This window comes from Ranitomeya variabilis, chromosome 1 (assembly GCF_051348905.1).
Source record: "Ranitomeya variabilis isolate aRanVar5 chromosome 1, aRanVar5.hap1, whole genome shotgun sequence".
NCBI lineage: Eukaryota > Metazoa > Chordata > Amphibia > Anura > Dendrobatidae > Ranitomeya > Ranitomeya variabilis.
In genome coordinates, this window is record NC_135232.1 from 1,102,806,412 (window position 1) to 1,102,830,644 (window position 24,233).

Sequence of the window (24,233 nt, forward strand, 5' to 3'; positions counted from 1 at the left end):
AAAAATACATGCATTTAAATAAGGAAAAAAATAGCAGGGACCTTCTGTATAGTAAAATGGAGCATGCTGTACCTTTTTTTTTATACAATTATGCAGTAACCAGACACATACCAGCCAGTTGTAGGACAAACGGGCACTGTTTTGGCCTTCATCTGGAAAATATCTGCCGGGAGCTTTATCCTGGCATATACAGGGTGGGCCATGTATATGGATACACCTAAATAAAATGGGAATGGTTGGTGATATCAACTCCTGTTTGTGGCACATTAGGGATGGGAAGGGGAAAACTTTTCAAGATGGGTGGTGACTGTGGTGGCCATTTTGTAGTCAGCCATTTTGGATCCAACTTTATAAATGGCCCACCTAGGTGTATCCATATAAATTGCCCACCCTGTACATTGACTGTAGTGCACATACACATTGGAGAGCTTTCAGATGAATCATGGTTTGGCTCATGACTCTGTCCCCAATTCCTCCATACACAGGACCACTTGGCTTGGCCGAACATTCCTGTGAGAGAACTACTGACAGAATTTCTGTTATTGGCTTACCTCCCCACCAAACAAAATGATCGGGCACTTTAATTAAAACTGCCTGATCTCTATGACCCCGCAACATAATCTGGCACATTGGATGGTCATCCAATGGGTTCGGACAACTTTTATGTAACATGAATGGTGGTCCATACTAACGTAAGACTGCAGACATGGACACAAGAGTAGGAAGTGTTAGTTAGTTAGTTAGTTAGTTAGAGCACAAACTGATGCACTCAAGTACAGTGGCCACATTTATTACATTACATGAATGGGGTTTTTTTTTGGGGGGGGGGCACATAGGATACACAAATAGCTGCTGATAATGCAGATTCCGCAGCTTATGATGCCCTTTGGTGCATTTAAGACAATGCCACCATTCACAATAAGATAGATTGTTACTGTGGAATAATGTAAGAAATCAGAGCTAAATTACTGGATCTGTAAATGATTTATTCTCTACCAGTCCATAAACAAAATATGTGATGTTTATGAAGCACAGATTATTTATCCTTGCTATTACGTCTGACTTGCTTATTTCTATGGATAGGGTCATTTTTATAAAATTATTCCACAATTTTTGGACGCAGTTGTACACAGTTTGGTGATCTCTGATCATCTTTGCTTCTGAGAGACTCTGCCTCTCTATCATGCTGTTTTCACATACAATCATGTGACTTAGATGAAAATTGACCTTCCGGCTGTTTTTCATTAGAACCACTTAATTCTCCAGCCTTTTATTAACCCTGTCCCAACTTATTTAATTTCCAAATTAGATAAGTTTTTCAAATGAAATTTAATGATGTCCCACATTCATTTTCTAATCTGTATTCTATGTTCTGTTGTGAACAAAATATAGCTATAAGAGATTTCCAAAAGATTGCATTCTTGGTTTCTGTAAATTTTATACATCATCCGATCTTTTTTGGGAATTGGGGTTGCAGTGCAAACATGAACACAAGTATTTATAAATTATAATGAATGCATAATTCAGTATACAAACTGACATTGACTACACTAGATGATTTGGTTTTGTTCATTCATTCATAGTTTTAACCTCTATACCTTTTGCACATCCGCTTCACAAGGTCTTTTTTGTAGGTTTAACTTTAATTTTAAAGGGTGGTCCACTACTCGGACAACCCCTTCTCAATCCCTATTTTGTTTCCAGTAAAATAATAATACATATACTCACGTCTGGGGCCAGTGCTGTTCCAGCGGTGTTGGTACTGGCTGTCCCGGGGCTCATGTGACATTATTATGTCACGCGATCCCTGCAACCAATTGGTGCTGTCTTTACTCTCCATTCATACGGATGTAATTTAATTCCAGAGGAGGTGATAGAGAGCAGCTGCAGCTCTGACTTCCTCCGAATGTTGGATTTGTCCAAAGGAAGAGAGAGGGAAGCCAGCACTGATTGGCCACAGGGATCACCTGACATAACAATGTCATGTGAGCCCCTGGAGAGACAGTGCCAACCATTGGAACAGCACTGGCATTGGGAGTGACCATAAGGAGTTGCTATTTTTTAAGGGATAACATGGATTTGCACGGGGTAGTCGGAGTAATGGACGACCCATTTTGCAAAACCTATAATAAAAAAAATCAAAGAAAAAAAACACATTTTTCTATGCCTTTTAACCATCACCATAAATTATGGGTTTCACTGTATTGTAAGTGTTGTTACAATTGCAGGGATACCAAATATTTTTATACTATGCATTGATGACGTTTATTTTTTAAAGTGTATAAAAATGTAAAAAAATGTGATTATTGCAATGACATTTCATAATTTCATAATTTTTTTAGTAATTTTGTGGAATGTATTAATATGTTACAGGTATGTAGAAATGCACTAGTGTATAAAGGTATATCTCTATGTTTCAGAACAATATGCCCGTAAAGAAGAAGAATAACATTTAGCTCTATAGATATATAAAAAATCTCTTAGTCTTAGTAGTGCAGCCTGTGGCTCATGGCCAATGTACTAAGTATATAAAGGTATATCTCTATGTAGCAGTACAATATGCCCGTAAAGAAGAAGAATAACATTTAGCTCTATAGATACAGTATATAAAAAATCTCTTAGTCTTAGTAGTGCAGCCTGTGGCTCATGGCCAATGTACTAGTGTATAAAGGTATATTTCTATGTAGCAGTACAATATGCCTGTAAAGAAGAAGAATAACATTTAGCTCTGTAGATATATAAAAAATCTCTTAGTCTTAGTAGTGCAGCCTGTGGCTCATGGCCAATGTACTAGTGTATAAAGGTATATTTCTATGTAGCAGTACAATATGCCTGTAAAGAAGAAGAATAACATTTAGCTCTATAGATATATAAAAAATCTCTTAGTCTTAGTAGTGCAGCCTGTGGCTCATGGCCCAAACTCCTGCCTGCTATGTAAGAGGCTGAGAATATGAATTATCTAAGCAGTGAGAGACAGTCGGAAAATGAAAATCTACATGGTGAGAAAGTGCTTGGGTCCCTGTGCAGCTGAGCCTAAAGCACATGTTATGTTTGCCAACATGCCAATGGAGTGCCTGCACTTGATTTGAACCATCATTTTATAGCAATAGACTCACTTTATTTATTTTTTAAAATTAGATTACAGGTAAGGCTAATAATCACTGGAGTTACTAGTAGTGTTGTGGTTTGGGAGGCAAAAAAAACACCAAAAACAGTAACGATACAGTAAATGCCCCAGGAAAATAATTTGCTGACACTTTGTAAACACATCCCAAGACAATGGTAAAATGACTTCTCAGAGGTCGGTGAGATACCAACACTTTTCCCCTGAAGAATCACCCAACTCCCAATACAATAACACCCAGACATACAATATGTCTTCTAACGTCTATAACGGGGGCCAGGACGTCATGCCAGATACATAGTATGAGAGATATCACCCAATAGACCCCATTGAGATCTGTTGGGTTCCATTCTACTGTGTGAGGGGGAGAATAGTGTGGCAGATCTAACATCACTTAAAATAACGTAGCAACAGAACTTTGGAAATCTGGCACAGGAACTCTCAAGAACAATGAGGAATGTTCTGGGGATGAGTCTTATGGAGAACATATACATACTTTTTCTGTTTGTATCTGTGATATTTTGTTGTGTTGTATCGTGGTGTACGTCTGTCATGTTTGTGACCCCCTTTCCTGAACTGTTCAACATCAAACCCACTGTCAGTGGATAAACCGCTGTGGGCCTTGTGCTTTGGTGTGTCGTGTGGTGTCTCATCTGAGTGACTACAGTTAATGGACTTTAAGTTGTATTCTTTTTTGTTTCTTTTGTGCCTGGTGCATTAGGCTGCCTTGACATCATAACAACAAGCAATGGTAGGTCTCCCCATCTTCTCTTATTAAACAAGATGTTCCTTGCATTTTTGTGTTTCGTTTTATATAATTTATATGAATATGTAATGAATGTACTAACATGTGACTAAATCAGACCATAGATCTAAAGAGTATGACTATATATGTCAAATAACACCGCTACATGTTCATCAGATTTTTTGTTATATAGATATATACCATACATATACACTGGTAGGTTGCTGGTCAATATCTTGTAATTATTATGCATATTTGAAGGATGTTAAAGGGTTATTTTCATAATTAACAAGTTATGCCTTATCCACTGGATAGGAGATAACTGGCCCATCGCTGGGCGTCTGACTGTTGCCACCAAAAGTGACTCCAAAAATGGAACTATATAAACTGGGAAACTTGGCTCTGTAGCCCCTTCCTGAATGGAGAGTGGATGTACATTCTCTACTTCAGCTCTATTCTTTGTCTATTTGACTGATACAAAAAGAAGAGTACAATGCTCCTCCTCTACTTCTGGCAGTCCCATAGACAGTAAGTGGAGCGGAGGATTAAGCATGCGCACCTCTGCTCCATTTAAGATGGGGCTGAAGATCCTGGTGATTGCTGATGATCCCGACAGTCAGACCCCAGTGATCAGTAGGGCACCTAACCATCAAGACCTTTGATTATTTTACATTATGATGTTTTTCTACAAAACATATTCATTGTGCTAAGAATCAATAAGAATACAAATAATGATTTTGTTCATTTTGTTTTAAAGTGTAACGGTATTTTCTAAAACTTCTTGACAAGACTTCCTGACTTGTCGAAAGTTTTGGTGGGGTCCAGATGCTGAAGACACTATTAATCAGTTTAATTGCCGCTGCCCTTTGACACTGAAGATGTGTTGACACTTAGTGGAACATTTCTGTGTCTTGTTTTTAGCAATTAGTGAGGACTAATGATGAGCGAGTATACTCGTTGCTCGGGTTTTCCCCTAGCACGCTCAGGTGGTCTCCGAGTATTTGTGAGTGCTCGGAGATTTAGTTTTCATCGCCACAGCTGAATGATTTACAGCTAATAGCCAGCTTGATTACATCTGGGGATTCCCTAGCAAACAGGCAACCCCCACATGTACTCAGGCTGGCTAGTAGCTGTAAATCATGCAGGTGAGTCAACAAAAACTAAATCTCCGAGCACTAACAAATACTCGAAAACTAGAGCAACGAGTATACTCGCTCATCACTAGTGAGGGCCTTAACCAGGTCAGGACGAGGGGTAGGCAGGGTTGGCACCTGCCTAGGGTACTGCCTCCTGCCTTACAGAGGGGGGCTTACTTAGAAAAAAAATTCCTGAATATCTGCGGTTGTCCGATATCTTTTTGCAGCTGCAGACATTCAGCACAGTGACAGCCGGGGCGCAGGAACGGAGGTGTGCGGTGTCAATTACTGATACCGCTCATCTCTCTCTCTGCCTGCGCCCCGGCCGTCACTCCCTCCCCTAACTCAATTGTATTCACATCTGTCAGATGTGAATACAATTGCTGTGCGCCACCCCAGACAAGAGCAGAGGATTTGTAATCTTCCCTGCTTCGTGGGGATCTCCAACAAGACCCAGGCCACTTCAGGTGCCTTGTTGGAGAAGGCGCATGCAGGGAATGTTGGATGGCGCGGTGCCGTGATGTCATCTCGCCATCCAGTGTCCATTGCTGCACTTCACAAAGGAGGAGACAGTGAATGGGAGCCTGGATTATGAGTATGAACTGTTCTTTTTTTTGTTGTTGTTATATCACTTTGCAGGGAGGCATAAAATGAAGGGCTGTACAGATGGGGGATAAAATGAGGGAAGGGGCTGTGCTGTCGGGGAAATAAAATGAGAGAGGGACTGTGCTGATGGGGGAAATAAAATGAGGGGCTGTGGAGATGGGGGAATTAAAATTAGGAAAGAGGCTGTGCTGATGGGGGATTAAAATGAGTTGCTGTGCAGATGGGAGGAATTAGCTGAGGCGCTGTCCTGATAGGAGGTAATAAACTGAGGAGCTATGCAGATGGGGGAAATAAAATGAGGGGTTGTGCAGATTGATAGCATAAAGTGAGGGACTGTGCCGAAGGGGGAGAATAAAATTAGGTGCTCTGCAGATGGAGTGAATAAAATGATGGGCTATGCAAAAGATATGCAAATAAGAAAGAATAACTGGATGGGTTGTGCAGATGGGGGAATAAGCTGAGGGTCTGTACAGTTGGGGTGAATAAACAGGGGATTTGCAGATGGGGGAATAAACTGAAGGGCTGTGCAGATGGGGAAATAAACTGATGGGCTGTTTACATGTGGGAATAAGCTGGGGGGCTGTGCAGAGGGGGCGTAAAATGAAGGGCTGTGCAGATGAGGGAATACAGTGAGTGGCTGTGTAGATGGGTGGTAATAAACAGAAGGGCTGTGCAGATGGAATAAACTGTGGGGCTGTGCAGAGGGGGGATAAAATGTGGGGCTGTGCAGAGGGGTAAAATGAGGGGCTCTGTAGTTTGGGGGAATAAACTGAGGGGCTATGCGTATGGGGGAATAAACTGAAGGGCATTGTAGGGGGGAATAAACAGAGGCTGTGCAGGGGGGGCATAAAATGAAGGGCTGTGCAGGGGAACATGAAATGAGAGGCAGTGCTGGGGGTGCATGAAATGAGGGACTGTGAATGGGGAAAGCAAAGTATATTTAATAACAACTCCCAGTATCTTCTTACCTTTGTTAAGGTCATATTGGGAGTTGTATGGTTGTAGATTCATGTAATACAAGTGTTTATGGGGCTGACTTGATATTACAATTGATTGTTGTACTAAGCTTGGTTCTTGTATTCATGTACTCTTGGTTATGGTCATGTGTTCATGTACTGTACATATGGTGGTTCTGGAGATGTATTCATGTACTGATAGAGGTTCTGTTGATGTATTAATTTATTGGTGCTGGTTCTGGTGATGTAGTAAAGTACTGATGGTGGGTCTGTTCATGTATTCATGTACTGATGGTGGATCTAGTGATGCATTCATGTACTAATGGTGGTTCTGGTTACTTATTCATGTACTGATGGTGGTTCTGGCAACGTATTCATGTACTGATGATTGTTCTGGTGAAATTCATGTACTGATGATGGTCCTGGTGATGTATTTATTAACTGATGATGTTTCTGGTGCCATATTCATGTACTATTGATGGGTCTTGTACTCTATAATTATGTACTGATTATGATTTGGCTTTGTTTTAATGTACTGATGATGGTTCTGATGACTATATCAACAGAATCATCGCCACAACATGAATATAGCACCAGAACAACCATCACCGTATGACCATGTCACCAGAATCGGAATACATCGCCAGAAACACCATCAGTTTTGTGCAAGCTGGATTTGTCGCACGATGGAAGCAAAAACCATCAAACATATCCCTTTATTTATAATTGGGGTCTGTTTATTTTCTATTAGGGTATATGCCAAATGCTGGACACTTTAATTGAAACCCAATGGACCCGATTATAGTTACGCTTTCTTAGTTTCCATAATTATACTTGGGTTCTACATTTAAAATATTGTGCGAATATTGTGTGTCAGGGATGCATACAGTGGGGAAAATAGTATTTAGTCAGCCACCAATTGTGCAAGTTCTCTCACTTAAAAAGATGATAGAAGACTGTAATTGACATCATAGGTAGACCACAACTATGAGAGTCAAAATGAGAAAACAAATCCAGAAAATCACCTTGTGTGATTTGGCAAGATTTATTTTGCAAATTATGATGGAAAATAAATATTTGGTCACCTAAAAACATGCAAGATTTCTGGCTCTCACAGACCTGTATATTCTTCTTTAAGAGGCTCTTCTGTCTTCCACTCATTGCCTGTAGTAATGGCACCTGTTTGAACTTGTTATCAGTATAAAAGACACCTATCCACAACCTCAAACAGTCACACTTCAAACTCAACTATGGTGAAGACCAAAGAGCTGTCGAAGGACACCAGAAACAAAATTGTAGCCCTGCACCAGGCTGGGAAGACTGAATCTGCAATAGGCAAGCAGCTTGGTGTGATGAAATCAACTGTGGGAGCAATAAAAAGAAAATGGAAGACATACAAGACCACTGATAATCTCTCTCGATCTGGAGCTCCATGCAAGATTTCATCCCGTGGGGTCAAAATGATCACAAGAACGGTGAGCAAAAATCCCAGAACCACATGGGGGGACCTAGTTAATGACTTGCATAAAGCTGGGACCACTGTAACAAAGGCTACCATCAGTAACACACTACACCGCCAAGGACTCAGATCCTGCAGTGCCAGACGTGTCCCACTGCTTAAGCCAGTACATGTCCGGGCCCAACTGAAGTTTGCTAGAGAGCATTTGGATTATCCAGAAGAGTATTGAGAGAATGTCATATCGTCTGATGAAACCAAAGTAGAACTGTTTGGTAGAAACAAAACTTGTCGTGTTTGGAGGAGACAGAATGCTGAGTTGCATCCAAAGAACACCATACCTACTGTGAAGCATGCAACATCATGCTTTGGGGCTGTTTCTCTGCAAAGGGACCAGGATGACTGATCCGTGTACATGAAAGAATGAATGGGGGCATGTATTGTGAGATTTTGAGTGCAAACCTCCTTCCATCAGCAAGGACATTGAAATGTGGATGGGTCTTTCAGCATGATAGTGATCCCAAGCACACCGCCAGGGCAACAAAGGAGTGGCATAGTAAGAAGCATATGAAGGCCCTGGAGTAGCCTAGCCAGTCTCCAAATCTCAACCCCATAGAAAACCTTTGGAGGGAGTTGAAAGTCTGTGTTGCCCAGCGACAGGCCCAAAACATCACTGCTGTAGAGGAGATCTGCATGGAGGAATGGGCCAACATACCACCAACAGTATGAGCCAACCTTGTGAAGACTTACAGAAAACGTTTAACCACTGTCATTGCCAACAAAGGAAATATAACAAAATATTGAGATGAACGTTTGTTAATGACCAAATACTTATTTTCCACCATATTTTGCAGAATAAATCTTGCCAAATCAGACAAGGAGATTTTCTGGATTTGTTTTTTCATTTTGACTCTCATAGTTGTGGTCTACCTATGATGTCAATTACAGGCCTCTCTCATCTTTTCAAGTGGGAGAACTTGCAGAATTGGTGGCTGATAGTGATGAGTGAATATTCTCGTTACTCAAGATTTCTCGAGCACGCTTGGGGGTCCTCTAAGTATTTTTTAGTGCTCGGAGATTGTTTTTCTTGCCGCAGCTGAATGATTTACATCTGTTAGCCAGCATAAGTCCATGTGGGGATTCCCTAGCAACCAGGCAACCCCCACATGTACTTATGCTGGCTAACAGATGTAAATCATTCAGCTGCGGCAAGAAAAATTAAATCTCTGAGCACTAAAAAATACTCGGAGAACCCCCGAGCATGCTCTAGAAATCTCGAGTAACGAGTATATTCGCTCATCACTAGTGGCTGACTAAATAATTTTTTCCCCGACTATATCGCTATTTTTTTCTTCTGTATCTAACGTTGAAATTGCACTCCATGGTAAGTCAGATCCCTACAGTATAAAACTTCTAATTCTCGTGGAAGTGGTCATAAGAGTTTGCTGCTTAACTCATTGCTGGGAAGGGGGATGTGCATTGGTGGTCCTAATACTTTTGTCTCTTAAGGCCCCGTCTCACTAAGCGATTTACCAACGATCACGACCAGCGATACTACCTGGCCGTGATCGTTGGTAAGTCGCTGTGTGGTCGCTGGGGAGCTGTCACACAGACCGCTCTCCCCAGCGACCAACGATCAGGGGAACGACTTCGGCATCGTTGAAACTGTCATCAACGATGCCGAAGTCCCCCTGCAGCGCCCGGTAACCAGGGTAAACATCGGGTTACTAAGCGCAGGGCCGCGCTTAGTAACCCGATGTTTACCCTGGTTACCAAAAAAAACAAACACTACATACTCGCCTTTCGGTGTCCAGGTCCCTTGCCGTCTGCTTCCTGCTCTGACTGAGCCGCCGTACACTGAGAGCGCAGCGGTGACGTCACTGCTGTGCTCTCACTTCTCACTGTACGGCCGGCAGTCAGTGAGAGCAGGAAGCAGACGGCAAGGGACCTGACGGACATCAGAAGGCGAGTATGTAGTGTTTGTTTTTTTTTACATTTACGCTGGTAACCAGGGTAAACATCGGGTTACTAAGCGCGGCCCTGCGCTTAGTAACCCGATGTTTACCCTGGTTACCAGTGAAGACATCGCTGGATCGGTGTCACACACACCGATTCAGCAATGTCAGCGGGGCCTCAACGACCAAAAAAAGGTCCAGGCCATTCCGACACGACCAGCGATCTCGCAACAGGGGCCTGATCGCTGGTACGTGTCACACATAGCGAGATCGCTATGGAGGTCGCTGTTGCGTCACAAAACTTGTGACTCAGCAGCGATCTCGCTAGCGATCTCGCTATGTGAGACGGGGCCTTTAGACATTCCTTTGGGGCGGGAGGGGCGCCAGTGGCTTCATCTTCCCAGGGCACCAGTTTCTTTGGTCTGACATGCACTGTGAGCTGTGAGGGTATGTGCACACGTTGCGGATTCCATTGCGGATTTTCCGTGCAGATTCTGAAAAATCCCTGCGGATTTACCGCGGATTTTGTGCGGAATTCGCCTCAGTTTTTACACCTGCAGATTCCTATAAAGGAATAGGTGTAAAACTCTGCGGAATCCACCCAAAGAATTGACATGTTGCAGAAAATAAACCGCAGCATGTGCACTGCGGATTTGGTTTTCCATAGGTTTACATGGTACTGTACAATGCAGCCAAATCCGCAACATGTGCACATACACAAATTCTCACAGAGTGTACACTACGTGCTGTCATGCAGTTGACGGCGCCAAATGCAAATCACATACTTGCGGTCACACGCCGACCAGAGTGTTCAGCTTCACTCAATACAAGTGAGCTGAAGGAGTCTGGACATGTCTAGTCAAAATGTGGATGGAATTATGCAAATTGCATGCTTGCGGTCACATGGATGCCCGCTCCCAGCGGCAGCACCAGAGAATCCTGACAGGGTGCACTGTGCACGCCATGAGTATTCCAAAGTCTGCAGTCACACAGAGTAACTGCAGACTTGAGCCCCAAGCTTGGACAACCCCTTTAAGCTATGCTCACATAGCATTTGACCCTATAATCCATTGCTCTTTTAATACTCACTACAGTGGCATGTAAAAGTTTGGGTACCCCTATTCAAAATTACTGTTATTGTGAACAGTTAATGAATATGAAGATGAAATGATCTCTAAAAGGCCTAAAGTTAAAGATGACATATTTCCTTTGTATTTTAGGCAAAAAAACGTATATATATTTTCATCCTTTACATTTTAAAAATTACAAAAAGGAAAATGTGCTGCTGCCAAAGTTTGGGCACCCTGCATGGTTTGAACCTAGTTGCACCCACTTTTGAAAGTATCACAGCTTGTAAACGCTTTTTGTAGCCAGACGAGTCTTTCAATTTTTGTTTGAGGGATTTTTATTCATACTTCCTTGGAAAATTCTTCCAGTTCTGAGAGACTCCTGAGTCATCTTGCATGCACTGCTTTTTGAGGTCTAGCCACAGATTTTCAATGATGTTCAGAACAGGGGACTGTGAGGGCCATTGTAAAACCTTCAGCTTGTGCCTTTTGAGGTCGTCTATTGTGGATTTTGCCAAGTGTTTAGGATCATTATTCATTTGTAGAAGCCATACTCATGCTTTTTTTTTTACAGATGATGCTATGTTTGCATCAAGAATTTGTTAAAGTTTCATTGAATCAATTTTCTCCTCTACCTGTGAAATGTTCCCCGTGCCATTGTCTGCAACACAACCCCAAAGTCTGATTGATTCACCTCCATGCTTAAAGGGAACCTGTCACCCCCAGGGCATTTTTAAGTAAAAGAGCCTCCTTGTGCAGCACTAAGGCTGCATTCTGTGAAGGTGGCTCTTATATTTGTGCTCCCTAATAACGCTGAAATATTAAGTTTTATAAATTTCGCGCCATACCTGTATTCTGTCCGGGGGGCATGTCTTTTCCCCTGGACTCAACTGCCTCCAAGCCATCAATCATTAATAAGAATAGCAAATTATGCAATTCTCTTTTTTTACAGCTGAGTATTAATTGAACATGTAGATATATGGCCATGTAGTGCCTAAAATTACTTAGACCTTTGGGGCATACAGACAGTTATTATTAAAGAAAATGACCTATTTTTTAAATTACGTTTTCTGTTCCATCTATTTTTTTAAAATGTAGGTATGTTATTTTTTTTTTCAGAACACGATCTACTATAATAAAAAAAAAAAAAATGAGAAATCTAGCAATTTTCAGACTGGCCACTGAGGCTGTTCTAGACTCAAACTTCCTGTCATTTCAGGAACAGTTTTCAGCAAGCTCCTTATCAGCAGAGGCAGAATTAGAATGGCATGTAACACCACAATACACAGCTGATAACACAGGATTCCGCCAATCACATTAGATGATGTCACAGCTCACCTCTACCCCGTTGTTTCTCAATGATCTTTGCACACGCTCATTAAATGCTTTAATGCAAAAGATATGGTCTGAGTCAGTCTGTTCCTGCTAATGTAAATGTGGATTTCCTTAAAGGGAACCTGTCACCAGAAAAGAATTAGGCCGGCGTCACATTAGCGAGTTTTACGGACGTATGAGCGCAGAAAATACGTCCAGAAAATACGCATTGCATACAGCCCAATGATTCTCTATGGGGTAGCTCCTATCTGCCGTATATTACGCATCCGTAATATACGGTATGTTACGGGCGTAGAAAATTGCAGCATGCTGCGTTTGTCAGCGTATTGCGCAAAAAATCCACCAATTAAAGTCTATGGGGGCGAGAAAATTACGGATTACACACGGACCAGCAGTGTGACTTGCGAGAAATACGCACCGGTGTTCTATAGAAAAGCCGGCAATTCAGTGCGGTGTACAGTAAAATCACACTGACAGAATAGAATAGGTAGAATAAATGTCTACACATAGAATAGGTATATATATATATATATATATATATATATACGGTATATGTCAGTGAGACACATATATACAGTGGGGCAAAAAAGTATTTAGTCAGTCAGCAATAGTGCAAGTTCCACCACTTAAAAAGATGAGAGGCGTCTGTAATTTACATCATAGGTAGACCTCAACTATGGGAGACAAACTGAGAAAAAAAAATCCAGAAAATCACATTGTCTGTTTTTTAACATTTTATTTGCATATTATGGTGGAAAATAAGTATTTGGTCAGAAACAAAATTTCATCTCAATACTTTGTAATATATCCTTTGTTGGCAATGACAGAGGTCAAACTTTTCTGTAAGTCTTCACAAGGTTGCCACACACTGTTGTTGGTATGTTGGCCCATTCCTCCATGCAGATCTCCTCTAGAGCAGTGATGTTTTTGGCTTTTCACTTGGCAACACGGACTTTCAACTCCCTCCAAAGGTTTTCTATAGGGTTGAGATCTGGAGACTGGCTAGGCCACTCCAGGACCTTGAAATGCTTCTTACGAAGCCACTCCTTCGTTGCCCTGGCGGTGTGCTTTGGATCATTGTCATGTTGAAAGACCCAGCCTGAGCCTCGACAATCTCAGCCTCAACCTCGGTAGTGAGAGCCGAAAACACAACACCCTTTTGGAGGATGGGTACTGGATCCTCCCGAGGTTCTCCCCCCGGAAAACACCTGGACAGAGCATCCGCCTTAGTGTTTTTAGACCCTGGTCTGTAAGTGACCACAAAATTGAACCGCGTGAAAAACAATGCCCAGCGAGCCTGCCTGGGGGACAGACGCTTGGCTGACTCCAAATACAGCAGATTCTTATGATCGGTAATAACAGTTACCTGATGGACCGACCCCTCCAAGAAGTGTCGCCATTCCTCAAAGGCCAACTTAATTGCCAACAACTCCCTGTTGCCGATATCGTAGTTATGTTCGGCGGATGACAGTTTCTTGGAGAAATAGGCGCACGGACGTAAACCACTCAAAGATGAGCCTTGAGATAGTACCGCCCCCACACCAACCTCAGACGCATCGACTTCCACAACAAATGGTTTAGATACGTCTGGCTGCACAAGAATGGGGGCTGAAACAAAACTGTTCTTAAGAAATTCAAATGCGCGCACAGCAGCCTCAGGCCAAACGGAGAAATTGGTACCCTTTTTAGTCATATCAGTTAGCGGTTTAGCAATGATGGAAAAATCCTTGATAAATTTCCTATAGTAGTTAGAAAATCCAAGGAACCGCTGAAGTGCTTTCAGGTTATCAGGACGTTCCCATTGCAGCACCGCTTGCACCTTAGCGGCGTCCATTTTAAACCCAGAAGCAGACACAATATAACCCAAGAAAGGCAACTCTTGAACAGAAAATACACATTTCTCAAGTGTAGCATACAGTTTATTCTCTCTGAGAAGCTGTAACACCTGCCTGACATGATCTAAATGAGCCTCACGGTCGCAAAAATATATGAGAATGTCATCTAGGTACACGATAACGAATTTCCCCAAAACATGCGAGAACACATCATTGATGAAATGTTGGAACACTGCAGGTGCGTTAGTCAACCCAAACGGCATCACCAAATTTTCAAAATGACCCTCAGGGGTATTAAAAGCCGTCTTCCACTCATCACCTTGACGGACTCTTATGAGGTTGTACGCCCCCCTGAGGTCAAGCTTGGTAAACCACTTAGCACCTGCCACCTGGTTGAACAAATCTGGTATCAAAGGCATAGGGTATGGATCACGAACCGTAATCTGGTTCAACTCCCTGAAATCCAAACACGGGCGTAATCCGCCATCTTTCTTCTTCACAAAGAAGAACCCTGCTGCCACCGGCGAGGATGACGGCCTGATGTGCCCTTTGCTCAAGCTTTCCGCAATGTAATCTTTCAACGCTTGTCTCTCCGGACCGGAGATGTTAAACATCCTTGCTTTAGGTAATTTGGCCCCTGGTTTAAACCTGATAGAACAGTCATAAGGACGATGTGGCGGCAACTCTGAACAACCCTTCTCAGAGAACACATCCACAAAATCCAGAAGTGACTCCAGTCAATTACCGGGTTGTGCATAGACAACCAAGGAAAACCCAAAACCACCTGAGCAGGAAGATTCCTGAGCACCTTACATGTAACCCGCTCAGAATGTAGAACTCCAATGTGGAGTTTCACCTCAGCCACAAATTCAGTAATCTCCCCCTGAGAGAGAGGAGCAGCATTGATGGTGACCACGCGGATAGGATGAGACAGTTTTTCAATCCTAAAACCTGCTGTGCGCGCAAACCCCTCATCAATGAGATTTGTGGCTGAACCACTATCCACAAAAACAGTAATTGGCAGCTCACTGCCAGCAACAAAAACCTTAGCAGGGAGCATGCACTGAGAAACCACCATGGAGGATATGCATAAGCTCAGACTGGTCTCCTCCACACCCTCTGAGCTCAGAAGTTTTCCGCCGTTGCATTTTTCTTAGGCAGCAGAGGACAGATGTTAATAAAATGACCAGTTTTACCACAGTAAAAACAGGCTCCCTGCTTCCTGAGCTCAGGGGCTCGATGCTTGACATGTGACACTCCTGCGATTTGCATAGGCTCCGTGGGCTCATCTGCAGCAACCTCACGTGAACCTAAACCCTCTCCCATAGGCGGTGTCTCATGCTCCCCCTGACGCAAACGGCGATCAATGCGGACAACCAGACTCATAGTGGAATCTAGAGAAGTAGGAGTCTCGTACATCAGAAGGGCTTTTTTAACCCTTCCAGAAATCCCGTGTATAAACTGACTCCGCAATGCTGCATCATTCCATTGGGTATCGATCGCCCAGCGACGAAATTCAGAACAGTAATCCTCTGCAACTCGCTCCCCCTGGCGAATAGAGCGTATCTTAGATTCTGCCAGAGCCATTCTGTCAGGTTCATCGTAGATTTTCCCAAGAGAAGAAAAAAAACTCTCCACAGAGACAAATGCCGCAGAATCAGATGGCAAAGAAAACGCCCATGCTTGGGGATCCCCGCTTAACAATGACAACACCAGGCCCACACGCTGAGCCTCATTACCCGAAGATATCGGGCGCATACGGAAATATAGTTTGCAAGCTTCACGAAAAGAAACAAATTTACTGCGTTCCCCAGCAAATTTTTCAGGCAACGGAAATTTAGGCTCAGTAACTCTTCCTGTCGCTCCAGCTTGCACATTGGACACTGCTCGTCCCTGTTGCGGCACTGCCCCCCTCAACTCAGTGACCTGTAGGGACAGCGCCTCCAACTGGCGGGTTATGGAAGTCATGGGATCCATGACAAAAAAAAAAAAAAAAGAAACCCCTTTTTTTTTTTTTTTTTTTCTTTGTTGTTGGGCCGATTATAATGTCAGGGAGAGACTTGGTGAGCGAGAGCTAATAACCCGGGCTCCTGCAATTTCCCTAAGACTAGGCAAATCCTGATTGACCCTCTACCTGAAGTTTACACTGATGGTGTGCATGTTCAGGCCTCGAACCTCACCCTAACTCCTGAGCTCAGCCCTAGGCTGAAACCTCCACCCACCACCCAGTGAAGAGGTAATACTTAAATACCCACAGTTAGCACAGACAAGGATAAAGGAAAATATACACCACGCCGCAGACACTCAGGAATACACTATAAATGTGCAGGGCAAAATAAACACAAATATAGGAAGGAGTAAATAAGACGAAGGAATATACACCACCAGCAACGAATCTCCAACCACCAGCTCTCCACTCCAGACCAAGATAAAAACGTAAGACAGAAGCTATAATCGGCGACGCCCAATGATCAGGAGAACTATTTAAAGGCCATGGAAATGGCCCAGCTTCCAATCTGAGGATCAGGTAAATTAACCCCGGAACAGCTAGACAAAATCTAGCAGACGCCAATGAGTAAATAGTGGTCAAAAGCGGAATTACCGCTGTCTGTCGGACGACCTGGTCTGAACAGCGTCCGACATGACACCACCTGAAGACCCTTGTCACCTGAAATAAAGTTAAAAAAACAAACAACAATATTCCATACCTTCCGTCGTTCAGTCTTGTCCAACGCTGTAAATCCATCTGAAGGGGTTAAATGATTTTACACCCAGGAGCTCTGCTAATGCAGCTGTGCTCCTGTCTGTAAAACTTGGTGAATGAATGGAATGCAGGGGAATGTACTGTAGTTACCTCGAGTCGCGGTGATGCGCCCCCTGCTGGATGAACTCATATGAACTCGAACGTGGGAAAATATTCTGAAAAGTTCCCAGGCTGGTCCTATAACCATGGTCCCTCTCTAGGCTATTAATATCTGCCCTCAGTCACTGGCTTTCCCACTCTGGCGGAGAAAATTGCGCGGGAGCCCACGCCAATTTTTAACCCTTTAATTTAATAGCTAGAGCCCCCAAATTTTACACAGAGACACTTCTTACATTAGTAAAGAGGAATATGTAATAAAAGAAGGGATATGAGATGGTTTACTGTGTGTAATCCATGTCTCATATCCTGTCGGGTTTGTGAAGGAGAGAGGAAAAGCCGGCAATTGAATTACCGGCTTTTCTGCTATCTAGCGCTGAATTAAATATAAATATATATATATGTGTCTCACTGACATATTCTGTATATATATATATATATAACTATTCTATGTGTAGACATTTATTCTACCTATTCTATTCTATTCTGTCAGTGTGATTTTACTGTACACCGCACTGAATTGCTGGCTTTTCTATAGAACACCGCTGCGTATTTCTCACAAGTCACACGCATGGTCCGTGTGTAATCCGTAATTTTCTCGCCCCCATGGACTTTCATTGCTGAATTAAATATATATATATATATATATATATATATATATATATATATATATATATATATACACTCACCGGCCACTTTATTAGGTACACCATGCTAGTAACGGGTTGGACCCCCTTTTGCCTTCAGAACTGCCTCAATTCTTCGTGGCATAGATTCAACAAGGTGCTGGAAGCATTCCTCAGAGATTTTGGTCCATATTGACATGATGGCATCACACAGTTGCCGCAGATTTGTCGGCTGCACATCCCAAAGATGCTCCATACAAGGCAGGATGGATCCATGCTTTCATGTTGTTTACGCCAAATTCTGACCTACCATCCGAATGTCGCAGCAGAAATCGAGACTCATCAGACCAAGCAACGTTTTTCCAATCTTCTACTGTCCAATTTCGATGAGCTTGTACAAATTGTAGCCTCAGTTTCCTGTTCTTAGCTGAAAGGAGTGGTACCCGGTGTGGTCTTCTGCTGCTGTAGCCCATCTGCCTCAAAGTTCGACGCACTGTGCGTTCAGAGATGCTCTTAGGCCTACCTTGGTTGTAACGGGTGGCGATTTGAGTCACTGTTGCCTTTCTATCAGCTCGAACCAGTCTGCCCATTCTCCTCTGACCTCTGGCATCAACAAGGCATTTCCGCCCACAGAACTGCCGCTCACTGGATTTTTTTTCTTTTTCGGACCATTCTCTGTAAACCCTAGAGATGGTTGTGCGTGAAAATCCCAGTAGATCAGCAGTTTCTGAAATACTCAGACCAGCCCTTCTGGCACCAACAACCATGCCACGTTCAAAGGCACTCAAATCACCTTTCTTCCCCATACTGATGCTCGGTTTGAACTGCAGGAGATTGTCTTGACCATGTCTACATGCCTAAATGCACTGAGTTGCCGCCATGTGATTGGCTGATTAGAAATTAAGTGTTAACAAGAAGTTGGACAGGTGTACCTAATAAAGTGGCCGGTGAGTGTATATATATTAGAAAAAAATTGAAACAGCACTACTTCTTTACTTATCTTCGGGTGCAGAGCCCAGACAACCCGTCCTCGGTTGTTTCCACTTCATATAAATCACAAAAACAGGCAGCACTCCACGTTCTTAAGTTGATATGCAGGTGTTTATTGTGCCCACATCTCCATGCAAGCCAAGGGCTTGAGAAAGGCTCAGTCAGAGCCGAAACGTTGCATGGAGATGTGGGCACAACAAACACCTGCATATCAACTTAAGAACGTGGAGTGCTGCCTGTTTTTGTGATATATATATATGTATATATATATATATATATATATATATATATATACTGTATATATGTTTTTACGAATACTTGAGCCGATGGATCCATAATATGTCCATTTTGCAAGCCTGCGAGAAAAAATTGCCGTACGGAAGCCATACGGAAGCCATACGGATGACACACAGATAAATTTGTGCGTAAAAATTGCATCCTCGCATTGAATACAGAACAGTGTTTTGGGACAATTACTGCGTATTACGGCCGTAAAAAACGGACCGTATTTTCATACACCTAGTGTGACGCCGGCCTTCACCTGTAGATATTGGGTTAATCTGCAGGTTAATAGCATTACTAACCTTCCCGGCGTCTGCACTTAGCCGAATGCTGCAGGGAAAAAAGGAACTTTATTTGGTCTGCATACCTGTAGTGACCTATTATGGATAATGCTGAGAATGATCAGTGTCTGGCTCTTTTAGCCTATGTGGATGGTTATTTCCTAAGAATATTTGTTTGGATGTATTAAAATGAAATCTATTGTTGAGTGCATTTGAGTTACCTAACTTGAAAAACAACATTGTTTATATGTATATAATATATGGTCCAGATATCTATGCATTTATTGGATCTAATCCATTCTTTGAATATGGTCCAGGTGCACATACTTATTTGATGCACTCAAATAGATTAATGTTTGGGACATATATGCACTTCAGGAATTTATCTGAAAGAACTTAATGCTGAAAGACATTGAAGTTTGGTGTATACAGTGGGTACGGAAAGTATTCAGACCCCTTTAAGTACAGAGATATCCTGCATGAAAACATCTTCCAGAGTGCTCTGGACCTCAGACTTGGCCGAAGGTTCACCTTCCAACAATGACCCTAAAATAACAAAGGAGTGGCTTCAGAACAACTCTGTGACCAATCTTGACTGGCCCAGCGAGAGCCCTGACCTAAACCCAATAGAGCATCTCTGGAGAGACCAGAAAATGGCTGACCACCAACGTTCACCATCCAACCTGACGGAACTGGAGAGGATCTACAAGGAAGAATGGCCGAGGATCCCCATATCCAGGTGTGAAAAAGTTATTGCATCATTCCCAAGAAGACTCATGGCTGTACCAGCTCAAAAGGTGCTTCTACTCAATACTGAGCAAAGGGTCTGAATACTTATGACAATGAGATACAGTGCCTACAAGTAGTATTCAACCCCCTGCAGATTTAGCAGGTTTACACATTTGGAATTAACTTGGCATTGTGACATTTGGACTGTAGATCAGCCTGGAAGTGTGAAATGCACTGCAGCAAAAAAGAATGTTATTTCTTTGTTTATTTTTTTTTTAAATTGTGAAAAGTCTTTTCAGAGGGTCATTTATTATTCAACCCCTCAACCCACCAGAATTCTGTTTGGTTCCCCTAAAGTATTAAGAAGTAGTTCAGGCACAAAGAACAATGAGCTTCACATGTTTGGATTAATTATCTCTTTTTCCAGCCTTTTCTGACTATTTAAGACCCTCCCCAAACTTGTGAACAGCACTCATACATGGTCAACATGGGAAAGACAAAGGAGCATTCCAAGGCCATCAGAGACAAGATCGTGGAGGGTCACAAGGCTGGCAAGGGGTACAAAACCCTTTCCAAGGAGTTGGGCCTACCTGTCTCCACTGTTGGGAGCATCATCTGGAAGTGGAAGGCTTATGGAACTACTGTTAGCCTTCCTCGGCCTGGACAGCCTTTGAAAGTTTCCTCCTGTGCCGAGGCCAGGCTTGTCCGAAGAGTCAAGGCTAACCCAAGGACAACAAGGAAGGAGCTCCGGGAAGATCTCATGGCAGTGGGGACATTGGTTTCAGTCAATACCATAAGTAATGTACTCCACCGCAATGGTCTCTGTTCCAGACGAGCCCGTAAGGTACCTTTACTTTCAAAGCGTCATGTCAAGGCTCGTCTACAGTTTGCTCATGATCACTTGGAGGACTCTGAGACTGACTGGTTCAAGGTTCTCTGGTCTGATGAGACCAAGATCGAGATCTTTGGTGCCAACCACACACGTGACGTTTGGAGACTGGATGGCACTGCATACGACCCCAAAAATACCATCCCTACAGTCAAGCATGGTGGTGGCAGCATCATGCTGTGGGGCTGTTTCTCAGCCAAGGGGCCTGGCCATCTGGTCCGCATCCATGGGAAGATGGATAGCACGGCCTACCTGGAGATTTTGGCCAAGAACCTCCGCTCCTCCATCAAGGATCTTAAGATGGGTCGTCATTTCATCTTCCAACAAGACAACGACCCAAAGCACACAGCCAAGAAAACCAAGGCCTGGTTCAAGAGGCAAAAAATCAAGGTGTTGCAGTGGCCTAGTCAGTCTCCTGACCTAAACCCAATTGAAAACTTGTGGAAGGAGCTCAAGATTAAAGTCCACATGAGACACCCAAAGAACCTAGATAACTTGGAGAAGATCTGCATGGAGGAGTGGGCCAAGATAACTCCAGAGACCTGTGCCGGCCTGATCAGGTCTTATAAAAGATGATTATTAGCTGTAATTGCAAACAAAGGTTATTCCACAAAATATTAAACCTAGGGGTTGAATAATAATTGACCCACACTTTTATGTTTAAAATTTATAAAAATTTAACTGAGCAACAAAACGTTTTGGTTTGTAAGATTTATGCATCTGTTAATAAATCCTGCTCTTGTTTGAAGTTTGAAGGCTCTAACTTATTTGCATCTTATTAAACCTGCTAAATCTGCAGGGGGTTGAATACTACTTTTAGGCACTGTGTTTCAGTTTTTCTTTTTCGGGCAGCACGGTGGCTCAGTGGTTAGCACTGCAGCCTTGCAGCGCTGGGGTCCTGGGTTCAAACCCCACAAAGGACAACATATGCAAAGTTTGTATGTTCTCTCCGTGCTTGCATGGGTTTCCTCTGGGTTCTCCGGTTTCCTCCCACATTCCAAAGACAGACTGATAGGGAATTTAGATTGGGAGACCCAACGGAGACAGCGATGATAATGTGTGCAAACTGTAAAGCGCTGCGGAATATGTCAAAGCTATATAGAAATAAAGATTTTTTTTTTTTAACAAATTTTCAAAAATTTCTACATTTCTGTTTTTTTTCAGACAAGATGGTGTGCAGAGTGTACATTAATGCGCCTTCAAATTGCCTCCTGCGCGTGCACAGTATGCTTTGCCCAACTGCGGGCAAAGCCGAAAAGCATTAGTGCGCATGCTCCGGAAGTACTACAGTATGTCCCTGAAGTCTTTCGCTGTGTTCCGGGACGTAGTTTACCGGTGCATGCGTACTAATGCTTTTCGGCTTTGCCCGTAGTTGGGCAAAGCATACTGTGCACGCGCAGGAGGCAATTTGAAGGCGCACACGAGGGACCGGTATGTGAACAACGCTATTCACAGAACGGAATGCGTAAGGCACGCCGATTTGGGGTGGGGAAAGGGGCCAGAACCAACGCCCATCGGACCAGACCGAGGATATTTCCATACAGCGCGGGAGCAATATAAAAGGTTCTTATGGGGGATTCATGGGGAGTCGGGGGGCTACACAAGTAGTTGGGGAATGTATAGCTCACACTCCATTAGATGATATTTTTAGTTGATAGGCAAAAAAACTGGTGACAGGTTCCCTTTAAAGGGATGTGAATAGTTTCCGCGTCCACTGTGTATATATATATATATATATATATATATATATATATATATATATATATATATATATATATATATATAATATATAAAGCTGCATGTGTGTGTGTATGTCCAGGATTGGCATCTGCACCGTCGCAGCTACAGCCACAAAATTTTGCACAGTCACACATCTGGACCCTGAGAGCCTCATAGGCTATGTTGTGAGTCGAAATTTTAAACCTGCGCGTTCCAATTCACCCAACAATTTTGACCCTATCTACATAATGGGGAAAAAGTGAAAGGAAAAGTGTTGGAGGCAAATTGACAGCTGCCAGATGTGAACAAGGGGGACTTAAAGAGTGAGAGCGATGGTGCCAAAGAGTATATACCGTACAGTTGCTAAGGTGGGGCCCCGATATGGGATACTCACCACACACGGGGATATGAACACACACACAAAATGCGCCACACACTACCACGTGCTTGAACACATATCACCCTCAGCACACATTTCACCACACATACACCAACCTCGCCACATAAAAGTCGAAACACAAAAGTCGCCGCTCAAAACTCGCCACACGCAAAACTCGCCACATGCAAAACTAGGCTCACGCAAAACTCGCCACACGTGCAAAACTCACCTCATGGAAAACTCGCCACACGCAAAACTTGCACACGTGGAAAAATTGCCACATGCACAAAAGTTGCAACACATGCAAAAGTTGCCTCACACAAAACTTGCACATACTCAAAACGCACCACACATAAAACTCGCCACGCGCAAAACTCGCCATGTGCAAAACTTGCTGCACACAACTTGCTACACTAACCTGTCACATGCAACTCGACACACAAAAAGTCGCTACATGCATGTCGCCACACAAAACTCATCTCACCAAAGTCGCTACATGCATGTCGCCACATGCAACTCAACACACACAACTTGACACATGAAACTCGCCCTAAAACACACACAAGTCTGGTATTATCCTTCAAACATAAAAATCTGATTAATAAGCAAACTACAAGAGCAACAAATGTACCATATAGGAAATCCGGCAGCTGTCAGTCACATGACCTGTCTATTATGTGTATGTGTGAGCTAATATATACTGCCAGGGGGGAGGGCTTCCTGTTGGCTGGGGATTTATCAGGCTGCCAATTTAGCTTACAAATACTGAGGTAAAAATACTGACCAAATAACGTGTGAACGAGGTCTAATACAGGAGGAGATGACATACAGGTACATACTATATACAGGGGAGATGACACACAGGTATATACTATATACAGGAGCAGATGACACACAGGTATATACTATATACAGGGGAGATGACACACGTATATACTATATACAGGAGGAGATGACACACAGGTATATACTATATACAGGGGAGATGACATACAGGTATATACTATATACAGGAGCAGATGACACACAGATATATACTATATACAGGAGCAGATGACACACAGGTATATACTATATACAGGAGCAGATGACACACAGGTATATACTATATACAGGAGCAGATGACACACAGGTATATACTATATACAGGGGAGATGACATACAGGTATATACTATATACAGGAGCAGATGACACACAGATATATACTATATACAGGGGAGATGACACACAGTTACATACTATATACAGGAGAAATGACACAC

At 42.9% G+C, this 24,233-nt stretch overlaps 1 protein-coding gene across 3 annotated transcripts in view; it reads left to right on the forward strand.

Moving 5' to 3' along the window:
• The window catches only part of PPP2R2C (protein phosphatase 2 regulatory subunit Bgamma), a 219,736-nt gene that overhangs the window by 63,569 nt on the left and 131,934 nt on the right, over positions 1-24,233 (forward strand). For 2 of the 3 annotated variants that reach the window (XM_077280111.1, XM_077280113.1), the window contains one exon: positions 3,846-3,875. The exons of the other annotated variant lie outside the window; for it this stretch is intronic. In XM_077280111.1, the coding sequence (XP_077136226.1) occupies positions 3,846-3,875 (30 nt within the window). The remainder of the gene's footprint in view (positions 1-3,845; positions 3,876-24,233) is intronic. 3 annotated transcript variants of the gene reach the window in all.